The sequence below is a fragment of the Lissotriton helveticus genome, chromosome 4_1, assembly GCF_964261635.1.
Source record: "Lissotriton helveticus chromosome 4_1, aLisHel1.1, whole genome shotgun sequence".
NCBI classification, from domain to species: Eukaryota; Metazoa; Chordata; class Amphibia; order Caudata; family Salamandridae; genus Lissotriton; species Lissotriton helveticus.
In genome coordinates this window covers 718,233,916-718,246,019 of record NC_136063.1, presented here as the reverse complement: position 1 = coordinate 718,246,019, position 12,104 = coordinate 718,233,916, and the positions used below count along the sequence as shown (strand labels likewise).

The following is a 12,104-nucleotide window of genomic DNA, read 5'->3' as shown; positions in this document are numbered from 1 at the left end:
TCATGAGAAGTTTCGCCCACATACGCCATGTTGCACGGACATTTGATCAAATAAATTAAATTTTTTGACCTGCAGTTAATAAAAGACTTGATCCTGTGTCTGTTCTTATTATGTTCTATACATTCTCCTTTTATTATCATTGAGCAATTGGAACAATTGCTACATGGAAAGGTCCCAGTTGTTAATGGTGCCTTATCAATACTTGTTTGGGTTTCATGATTTACCTCTCTATACGTATGGACCAAACTGTATCTTATTGTCTTGTTCCGCCTGAATGCGAACATTGTCTTGGGTATCTTTTCTTTCTTTTTGTTACTTATAAGATGCCAATTTCTATTCACATTATTTTTGATTTTGTTGCTAACCGAGCTATAGTTAGTTACAAAAATAAGCGGCTTATCTTCCTGGACTTTGTTTTGTTTTCCTAGGAATAGATTGTCTCTATTAAAGTACTTCGCTCTTTTGTAAGCATGTTTAATCATGCGTTTTGGATAGCCTCTGGTTATGAATTTTTCAGTTAGGATGTTCGCATGTATCTCAAAATCCCTCATTTGTGTGCAGTTACGCTTAAGTCTTAAAAATTGTCCGAAAGGAATGTTATCCTTCTGACAGGGTGGGTGAAAACTTTTGTAGTGCAACATAGTGTTGCGATCTGTCTTTTTGGTAAAGAGTTCAACCTGCAATTTGCCCTCCTCATGTCTGATTAAAATGTCCAGAAATTCACATTGGTTTTTATCATAACTTGAGGTAAATTTTAAATTGATGTCCCCCAAGTTCAACCATGAAATAAATTTGTTTAATAATTCAACGGGGCCGGTCCAAATAAAAAAAACATCATCAATATATCGAGACCAGCTCGAAATATTTTCATAAAAAGGAGCAATAGGGTTAAATATATGGGTGTCTTCGAATTTCGCTACGTATAAGCAAGCTAAACTTGGAGCACAAGTAGCTCCCATACTTGTACCTTTTATTTGTTTAAAAGAATCATTTACAAACATAAAAATATTGTTCTTTAAAACTAAAGTGACACAATCAATTATAAAAGTTTCATGTGCGTTCAAATCTCTATCCTGACTTGAAAAAAGATTTTCTACCATCTCTATTGTGCGGTCCTGCGGTATATTTGTATATAGGGCCTCTATATCAAGGGTAACTAAAATTTGGGTCTCATGGTTAAAAGGAAGTCCTTCCACTTTTTGGATAATATCTCCTGTGTCCTTGATATAGGCCTTTTGATTTATAACGTGTGGTTGCAAACAAATATCCGCATATTTACTTAAAGGTTCCGTAAGGGAACCTATGCTGGATACTATAGGCCTCATGGGGGGGTTCTTAAGATTCTTATGCACTTTCGGTAACCCGTAAAGTGCGGGTACTACAGGGTTGGTGTTCAGAAGAAATCTATATTCTTCATTACAAATAACCTCATCTTCCTGGGCTAGGTCTAGCATTCTTTTTACGGTGTCCTTTAATTGCAACCAATCCTCTCTCTTTACCTTTTTGTAGTGATCCTCATTTGCTAATAATAAGTTCATTTTATCGTTATATTGTTCTGTGGACATAATAACGATACTGCCGCCCTTGTCTGCGGGCTTAATAGTTAATGTGTGGCAATTTTGCAGTCTTTGGAGAGCCTGTTTTTCTTCTAATTTGAGATTAAAATTAGTCCAGTTTTTTTGGTCCAAGAGATCAGAGATACCCTTCTCGACCACTCTCTCAAAAGCCTCGATATCTTTGTTTATCTGGCCTGTATGGGGGGTCCAGGTGGATTTTGGTTTTTAGCCCGATTTATTAGCAGATGGTATCTTTTCTTTATCCTCAAAAAATGTTAGTAGCCTGACTTTCCTGAAGAAAGCCTGGAGGTCCCTTTCTAAATTAAATCTGTCTATAGGGGATGCAATAGCAAAACCTAGGCCTTTCTCTAAGAGACTAACTTCAGTTTCAGTAAGAGTAACATTAGATAAATTGATCACCGGGGCCTTTTCTACATATCCCAGGTTTTCTGGCTTCTGGTTTGATACCTGTGGTTGTATTGAGGTCGAGGGGTGTAGTTGCCTCTCCCTCTGGTCCTCCCTCGTGCTGGTCCGAAATTCTGACGTTGTTCTAAAAAAGAGAGTGAGTCTCTATGGGGAACAACAGCCGCCTCTTTATCTTTTTTATTATGGTTACGTCCTTCTCCTGTTACTTCTGTTTCTGAGTCTGAGCTTGTGTATGAAGTGTCAAAGAATCTGACCTTCTTTTTTTGGAAATTTTTACCTTGATTTTGTTGCCATGGTCTCCGATATTGGGGATTTTCCCTATGGCGCTCATAATAGTCTTTTTGGAGGTAGGGATAGACATGTTCAGGATTGTATTTTTCTATGTCTTTCCTCAATTTATTACTTTTATTATTAATAGAAAACACATCGAGATTTTAAGGTAAATACTGCTTAAAAGTCAAGACATAATTAAGAATTTCAGTTTTAAAAAAAACTGTCTATATGGTAATACTATACCTTACTTTTAACCATTTAGAAGTTCCCAACTATCCAGAGATACTACACCATTCTATAAGAAGGTGACTGAAAAGATCAACGTAAAATCCTCCAATCACACACTAAGGATTGATCAATTCCCCTTATAAGGTACTATCAATTTTCCAAGGAGGTGCTCTTTATCACTAACCCCATAGAATAAGGTATAAGCTCTTACTAAAGAGTTTATGTTGAGAGAATTAGGAGATTATCAGTAATCCTGTGTTAACAATACATTTTTTCTTTATCCGTACTCTGAAGTCCATACCACATGCATAATAAACAAAAAGAGGATAAATGTGCCCCTAGAAAAACCTGATATTGTATTAAAACCGACTCCCACTAGAAGCTATTGTTGTACTATGTAAAAAAGAATAAGATTGTAAATTTTGTCTAATTGTATGTTTCTCTTTGAAACTAGAATCTTGTCCTGATGAAGGTCGCATCATAACACCGAAATGCTGCGTCGACAACTTTGTTTACAACTTTTTAATGTATTCTTCATGTGTATTTGCACATTTTTAACTGTTTTTATGGCACTAAGAAGTTTTTTATGAATGTATAACTGCTTGAATAAATTGTACAATTTTCTACATATCATTCTTAAGTATTTTTTTTTTTAATATTTTTCCTCTACTATTGTGATTTATTATACGTGTGGTTATGGCATTTAAAGGGCAGTGATATCTTCCCTTGGTATTTACTTGTAGTAGGCACCTTTTCCCAATTTTTTGGTAAACTAGGGACCTTTGGTTATTTTTCTTGTACTACTCCTCGTCCCCTATTGGATTCTAAAGGAGACCTCCCATTTCTTCTTACTTGTTTTTCAGTCCTGCCATCTCCCTGCAATCTGACATCCATGAATGTTCTTCTTAACCATGGCACTGTATAAGAGTCAGAGAAAGGCTCCGGAAAATAGAAGATGCAAAAAACACACACATGGCATGGAGGATGTTGTTTTATAAATATGTTTGTGGGAGCTACAGGAAAACGTTCTTGAGCATGCGCATAGTGTTATATTAGTAGTGTTGTGTTTGCTGCATGTATATGCGTAAGTGCAAGTCCTGTAAGGATTGATTGTTCACAGCTCCATCCATTGACTGAGTTGTTATGTGCATAGGTTTGCTGATAAGGCTGCCTCTTAAGTGTTGTGACTCTGTGAGGTACTTTTGTTCAGGATTATGGTGCATGTTGGACCCTAGTTGGAGTGGACACATGCAGGGAGGATATTGCAGTTTGGAGGCAAGGGTAGAATATTTAGACATGTGAGCGAGATGTTGAATGAAATACTCTGTCTGTGAGTTGGCACTGGGGTGGTTGAGGTTTATGGCGGTGTGCATGTAGGCAGTATGTGAAAATACAGTTGCACTGTCAAGGGGTGAATGTGGGGGTTGGTGGGAAGCCAGTCGGAGGGGGGAAGGGTAGTATGAGTTTTTATATGCAGGCCCAGCCTTTTGACAATTGTTGAGTGGAAATCCTTCTCTTTCTCCATGCTAAAGGAATTGACGTACACAGGTAGAATGTTAGAGGATGCCTTGTGGTAGCTGTGTTTGTTAAATATTTAAAGTACTACATCTATTTAGATATCTAGAGAGCATTTTTAGACTTACCTATTTACTTTGTCTTTTAGGTGAAGTTTTTTATGATGAGACGTCATTATAAAACATGCCATAAATATCAGGAAGACTATGGCTTAGGAAGTGAGGATTCAAAACTGGAATTCTCCCAAGACTCTGCAGGATGCAGGTACAGTTTTGTGGCGATGCAGTTTCATGTTCCTGTCTATAGATTTGTCTTCTAAGGAGCATGCCAGTCATTCAGTGGTCAGGGCAGAGAGCAGAGGAGAGCATGGCTACCCTACCTCTAGCTCCTGCAGTGCCAAACCAAACTCATCTGATCTATTCATAGTTGTCCACACCATGGTCAATAGTAGCGTGTGTACTAGTTTCACCAAGGGCACAAAACAATTACTCTGAGCCCATGCATCTGAGACAGAAAAGGAAAATGGATGTGAAGTGCACCCCTATCGAGAATGGTAACAGAATATTGTTGTCAGGATAGCGCTTGACCTAAATATAACTTACAAATATATTACCCCGTTGGAGTTAATAATAGAAAGTGTGCACACTTTAGGCTAGTTAGGACACAGTATTTATATCAGACGATATTTCTGTATATGATATCCTGACATAAAGTCCACCATAATGTTCCTCTGGACCAAATTATTTGTTAGTCTATGAACATATAACATTATTTCATTTATTTTATTCAAGACAATATTTTTAAAGCCCATAAGAGGCTAATGATGCAGGAGGGCAGTACTAAACAGGAAAAAGCTGCAAGACATAATAAAAGAATTCCCTTTTAAGCACAACCTAAATTAATGTATTCATAATTTTTAATTTTTTTATATGTAACAGTATTTTTATATGCTAAAACAATTTTCTTTAGAGTATTTTTTAGATCCACGTATAAAACAAAATACGTACCTAAAGACTGAGAAACTGCTGGAAACGTTTGTGCCACAGGTTTGGGCTGACTGGTTTCTTACAGAATGGAAGAAATGAAACAGCACTATTTTACCACTTTAGACAATGCTAAATGATTGCTTTCAAGACATCTGCTGGTTGTTCTGGAAATGTAACAGCATTATTGACATCCCTGAAGTAAACAACAGAACATAACACAATTACATATAAAAAAGTAACATAGTAACATAATTAAAGCTTAACAGTGCATATCACAAGCATAGCAAAATGCAACAATACAACTGCAACACAATACAACATATTCACATTGCAACAATGCAGCACAAAAGCACTGCAGAACAAAAAACAACAAAACCCAGTACCACCACCACAACGGGAGGACACACGCAAAATATGCACAAACATTCCTGTTATACATTGCTACTTTCAGAATCCTATATTCAAAACAGGGTGGTAATAAGTGCTTTGAGCAAGCAGTGCATTAGCTTACCACCAAGGACATGAAATAACGCTGGCCAAAAATGTTTTGTGATACAGCCCAAAATGTCTGTTGGATGTTGAGTCATTTCACTTAGGTGAGTAGAGATACCATCCATGACCGGACTGGGAACCCAAAGCCACAATGGCGATTTTCTCAGACCAGCCCATGGGGAAGCATTGCCTGGCCCCAGGAGGATGGAAAGACTTGCTTGCTGCTTTTGCTACTGGGTACCGATATTGTAGCACTGCTGCAGAAACAGTCCCCAGGAACAAAACAGGCACCCACCTCTGCAAAACTGGTCACCACCCTTCCAGCCTCCTGGGGAATTGCCTGATGCCTGGTATGGCCAGTCTGGCCCTGATGCCATCCCACACCTGACGGAGTGAGTCGATAGATGTAATGTGCAAATAATTGTATTTAGAGACATTATATTTTGTCTGGCACTTTATTGCCATCACTGAAAAACTACTTAAGAGTTCACATCATCTGTGTTTTAGAGTAATGGGTCATTTCTATTTTCCTGATTTTTAAAAGTAGTAAAGCGTATTGATTGAGCATGGTAAATGGAAGAAGTACATGCCCTAAAATGTGAGTTTTATTCAGGCACAGCTATTGCACATTTTTTGTGTGTATGCGCTAATTGCACGTGATCATAGAAAGTCCACAAGAAGGATCAGACATATGCTATGGAGATTCCCAAAACAACACAATGGGACACGTAGACTGTCAAGGCCAGCAAATAATTTACAGGCCAGTTTTTCCCTTAAACCAATCGGTGAACCAATCCTTGTCCCACCCTGCACCAGTCACCTTCCGTGTGCCACAAGGGTCAGCATTGTCCCCCATGCTCTTTAACTTGTTTATGGAGCCTCTGACAGAAATCCTAAAATCATCCAGCATTCACTATCATATGTATGCGGACGATACCCAACTATACCTGAAGATCACCTCCCCCGAAGACATCCAGTCCCTCAATTCAGTCCTGCTGGAAACACAAAGCTGGCTGAAATGCAATCACCTGAAGCTAAATGCTCTTAAAAAGGAATTCCTACAGATCTCACGACAACCAATCCCTCGTCATGGAGCAATGGTTGAATCAGCTGACTGCCCTTAACTGCAGACCGCACCTTGTAGACTCGGCATCATCTCTGGGCATCGTTCTAGACAAAAGTTTGAACATGCAGAAGCACATCAGTTCCTTCACCAAAGGAGCGAACTTCCAACTCATATTACTTATGAAGCTCAAACCCTTCCTCCCTGCTCATGACCTAAAGGTTGCAGTTCAAGCATTAGAGATCTTAAAGCTGGACTATGGTAGTGCAACACTTTATGGCCTGCCCAGAGTGAGGACTGCTGCTCTTAGGGTTACCCTCAACTCCTCTGCGAGGCTTTTAACTGTCACAAAAAAATACCACCACATCTCCCCGGACTTGCAGGAACTGAATTGGTTGCCATATGAAGCTCGGATACAGGGAAAAATTGCATGCATGGCTCACAAAGCCATCCACTTCAAGACACTGTTATACCTTGCGCAGCAACCGGAACCCAGCTGTGGTTCTAGAGCCTCCAGAAGTGGCAGCTCCCTTTTGCTTAACCTCAAAAATTCAACAAAAAAAAAGACCGATAGACGAGCCTTCTCAGGGATGGCTACGAGGATCTGGAACTCCCCTTTCCCTGAAGTCAGGGTGAACCCGTCTAATGTCTTCTTAAAAAAAGAAGTCAAAGGGCTCCTGATGAAGACATTTCTGCCTTAGCCTGGCACCTTCCTCTGATTCTGGGTCCATATCCATTGACTCTTGCCCAGTCACCTTGTTCATGAGTCTGTCGGACAATTCTAGACTGTGATTTTTTTCCCCCTCTGTTGTTTATGATGCGTTTTGCTGTGCCTTCACAAGAATGCTGGACAATTTTGACTTTGAGTTTGTGGTTTTGGTTAATCTGTTTTGTATGCTTATTACCTTGTGATGCATAATCTGTAAAGTGCTCTGATACCCTCGGTGGTCATGTTCGCGCTATATAAAACTTTCAAAATAAATAAATCAACATCCCTTAATTTATTTCTAGTCTTTTATTTGGCTTACGGACCATGTAGTCCATCTTTCCTTAATTCATTATATCTATTCTTTTGGTCAGTAGGCTATGCCAATGTATTATGGCCATTGATGTATAACAAATATATTGAGTGTCATTTCTATATCTATTTAGCTCTTTTGTGAGCAACTCAAAGGAATGTCAGACAACTGGTCTGAAGTAGTTCAATTTTAAAATGTTCATAAACTAGTGTTCAATAACAGTCTCTTGGTAAGGGAGCATTTTCTCTGTTGCACAGACACATTTTGCCCCTAGGAAGAAATTATGGAAAATCAATTTCCCATGTTTTTATATACTATAGGTATCTTACTCCCTCACACTTCTTTACCAACACAAGCCTTGGGATATGGGCATACCTGCTTCACAGCCTGACTTCTAAGCACCTGAAGTAGACTGGAGGTTTTAAAATATCTACTAAAGAAATATCACTGTAATGCAGTGTGAGGCAGAGAAATATGAAGTATTCTGATCAGAAGGTTCAGGTATTAGTGGAACAAATGATGAATGACCAGGTAAATCTTTTTGGCAGTCTCTTCATGAATACTAGCCCAAAGACCGGTGCCGTCCTGTGTCCACCCACTTTTTGAGAACTAACATTTAAAAAAAAATCAGAGCCATGACCGATGGTGGTGAATGAAAAATAACTTGGCCATTCGCTGGTGAGAGGCTCTTAGTACTGAAGGTGGTATGGTACCAAAGCTACTCTTCAGACTGTAAAAGGAAATGGTCCTGTCTGTGCAGGACATCACAGGAATCAATGGAAAACCAGGAAGGCTGAAGGCCAGTAGAGCATCACAATAGGGTAAAAGTGTGAGTCTGAAGAGTAAGATTCACTAATACAGAGGGCACTCATATTCAGTTATGTCTGCATGCAGACAGCACACACCCATCTCAGAATGTAGATTTCAGGTGACGCACACAAGCTGCTTACATAAGTGATCCTTACGAGGCCAAGCTGCTTCCCCAGGCAGCTAAGCTCCAGCTCAGTGCACCATTTAAAAACATTAGACCAACTCATTGCATCCTGCAACCCTTCATAAATTAAGGGCAAACATCCATGGCCATCAAAGACTATTCTGCATAGTGTGGCAAAGGAAGGATATCTATCAGTTGGATGAGGATATCCCTGCAGGTACAAAGCATGTCACCGTCACAGATGGGAGCTTCTAGGAGGATAAGCATGAACATATATATCCCACTCCTACCATTGATGGCACGGGATTACCTTAGGTTGTTTCTAAAACTTCATACTCACCTTGGCCCATAAACATACGTTTAATAAGCTGATAATCACCCTCTGCCGATCAGAGATTATTTGACCTTATAATGACTTATACCTGTACACTATTTCTTACCAATACCTTTACTGATGGTTCTTTATTTTCTCTGGTTGATAGATGAGGTTGTTAGCATATTAGGCATACATGACATTTACCTGTATTTCTTTTTATGACCACAGACTCTGGAGAGTTTTTAAAACTTTACCTATGCAATATTTTGTGAGTCAAATACCAATACATGTCAATCACCAACTTCCCAAGAATAAAAATTATGATCAAAACAAAAATCTTTAAAGACTTAGTAAAATCTCAAGACATTGGTACCTGGGAAGGGTGGAAAAGGAAAACGGTACAAGGACATACCACATAGATTTATATTTACCTAGAATGGTGCGAAAACCAACCCCTGGCCAAGGGCTGGAAAGAAAGGGCTCCGACTAATCAGGAGCCAGTAGTTCAGGACAGATACAAGCCAGGATAACCTCTTCTAAGTACAATGCCAGCGTTACAACCCTCTCTGGTGCTACTCTCTTCCCCTTCTAGATAAAATTTGTGTATTCCCTTCATTCGATTGGTCAGTGGGACGGGGAGAAGTCATCACACCATACTAATGTGAAGTCATCTTCTTTGGTTTAATTGTTCCAAGTTCCCACCCCTAAATTTACGTTCCCATGCTTTAATCTTCCCAGCAACATTCACATTAAAACTAATACAATGTATACAATATTTATTCAATTTCTTCCTCTCTTCGGGTCAAGAGGTAAAGTTCCCAAGTGCATTTCTTGTTTGACAGTTCTTGTCCGACGTTCAATGTCATAATCCCAGGAGTCTCATGACTTCAATACACATGTGTAGAGTTCAGACAAGATGGAGAATTCAGTCACCCTCCAGGCCCAAATATGAACTAATAATAATGTAAAAGAAGAACATGTTAGAATACGAAAATAAATGAATGCACTGTATACCACGTATTCCTACTCTAATCCCATTAATTTATTTTATCTATTGCATTAGCAGTTAAGCAAAACATACAAAGTTTAGTTTAAGGTTAGCCATAGGCATTAGCATGTGAGGTTCAAAGCGGCCATTTTTGGTCCTACTGTGCAGCTGCAAAGAATGCCCACCAAAAGCAAAGGACGTCGTACTACGTAGATGCAGTAGATGCATGCACAGAAAAGTTCCCGCGTTTCCAGTAGTCATTTTAAGACACTCTGGTTACTAGTTAGTAAAGCACATAGGAAAGCTTCCTCTAGATGGAAATAAATGTTGTGTGGTGCAATTATTAGTAATCACAAAACAAGTTGATTAATTTATTTCATGTTATTTCGAGAGGATTGAATACGAGCAAGTTTCTTTACGTAGAATCCCCTCTTTGATGGCATTCTATGCCATCACTAATTTCTGAACCAGATGCCAACTTTAGCAGTTTCCAATTTCATTTTCTTTTATCACTTTAGTATTTCCTTTTTCTTTTCTCTTTTGAAATCCTTTCATTCTTTTGTAAATATCTCCTTTTATCTCTTCAAGTTGAATTTCATATTTTCTTTTCTTTCCTTTCTCATTCACTTCATACCACTTTCTTTTCCTGCAGCATTTGCACCAAATCATTATCGTTAAAACTAATAAAGTTATACCTATTATTGGCATCAGTATTTTGCCTACAATACTTTTCCCTACATTAGAGAACCAACCACCTATAGAAGAAATACCATCAGTTAATTTCTTTCATTGCACTGCCAACTTCCATTGGTTTCAAATTCTCTTCCAAATGTGTGATATTTTTGACATATCTCCCAATGTCAACACTTTTGTCAAGTATATAGGTGCAACAATGTTGCGCCTTCAATATTTTACAGACTCTGCGCTCTTTTGCCAACAATATATCAAGAGCAAGTCGATTTTGCAAAACCATAGATCTTACCGCAACTAGTTCGGTATTAATCAAAAAAAATCCTCCAGCAGTAGATAATTTACAAATTCTTTGCGTATTCAGAATTACTCCCACTGAAGGGATCAATGCACTAAATATATCTCCTACCGATTCTGAAAAACTAGCCCATATTGTATGTGTTAGTCCATTATTTTCTTCATTGCTTCCAGTGATTCTTTTTACATGGTATACTTTTGGGGATACTATTCTGAAATAGCAACTCCCATACCAATGATCAGGCACCTTAAAATAAGTTTTGTTTCCACAAACATAATAAACGCCAGGAAATACTGGATCAGTTCCCCCTTTTAGTCCCCAACCCCCAATTATCAGAAAATAGTGCTCACATTCACTGGAACCAATAAATATATTGTTATATTCTATAACCTATCTTTTCAAGGTCCAGGGACATTGCAGCATGAGTCTTGCCAGTTGCAATAAAGTCTTCTCTCTCAGACCATTTAGGTATCTGGGGTTTCGGTTCAGTAGCCCGTCTTTGGAAATCCTGTCTCCTTTTCTCTACTAAATTAAAAAATATATTTTCTTCTTCATGTAGTTTACAGGTTAGATTGTGCATATGTGCTTCAGCTATATATTGTCTTCATTGTTAGAAAATATTCACCCATAAATTGTGAATCTCTACTACTAAGGACGGGGTTCATATTTTTCCTTAAAGGAATTTCAGAGAAAATCACATCTACATTAGATTAATAATATTGTAACTTTCCAGTTCTATAAAATAAACTCACTAAAATACTACATGAAATACCATAGGTCAATGGTAAATGATGATATGTTACTCCTTCTGCTACAGATGTCGGTAATTTCATACATACATAACAATCACTAACTTCCATGGTTTCTACATAATCTACTAGTAAGTTTGCAAAAACATTTAAATCTGTATCATTTTTGTTTATACTGTGATGTAAATCTGTCTCATCTGGTGCATCTAATTCTACTCTGTCTTGCTTAATGTTAGCTACCTTTCCATGTGCACTAGTGCTATCCTGTTCCTTAGCAGTCATTAGATAAGGAATGGCTATTGTCAGTCCTAACCATACTATAAGCACGAAAAATAGGCTACATATGCATATTCTACAACATCTCTTTATACAGTTTCATTTTGGCTTTCTAGCAGCTCTATTATCAGCCATTTTATGCTAAGGAGATTGACCCCTCTTTGTAACTTTTGTACAGAATTCAACTTGTGGATCTATTTTCTTCAAGTTGGTCTCACTTCTTAGTCAATTGGATCAACCTCCAATTCTTTATCACTTTCTCCACTTATTTCCAAATTCCCGAAATCCTCAAGAA

General features: G+C 38.3%; 1 protein-coding gene across 1 annotated transcript in view; it reads left to right on the top strand.

The window, feature by feature from the left end:
• Positions 1-12,104, top strand: part of LOC144828053 (E3 ubiquitin-protein ligase RNF138-like) — a 217,548-nt gene that overhangs the window by 41,189 nt on the left and 164,255 nt on the right. Inside the window, exon 3 of the mRNA XM_078686189.1 lies at positions 4,147-4,262. Coding sequence (XP_078542315.1) covers positions 4,147-4,262 — 116 coding nt within the window. The remainder of the gene's footprint in view (positions 1-4,146; positions 4,263-12,104) is intronic.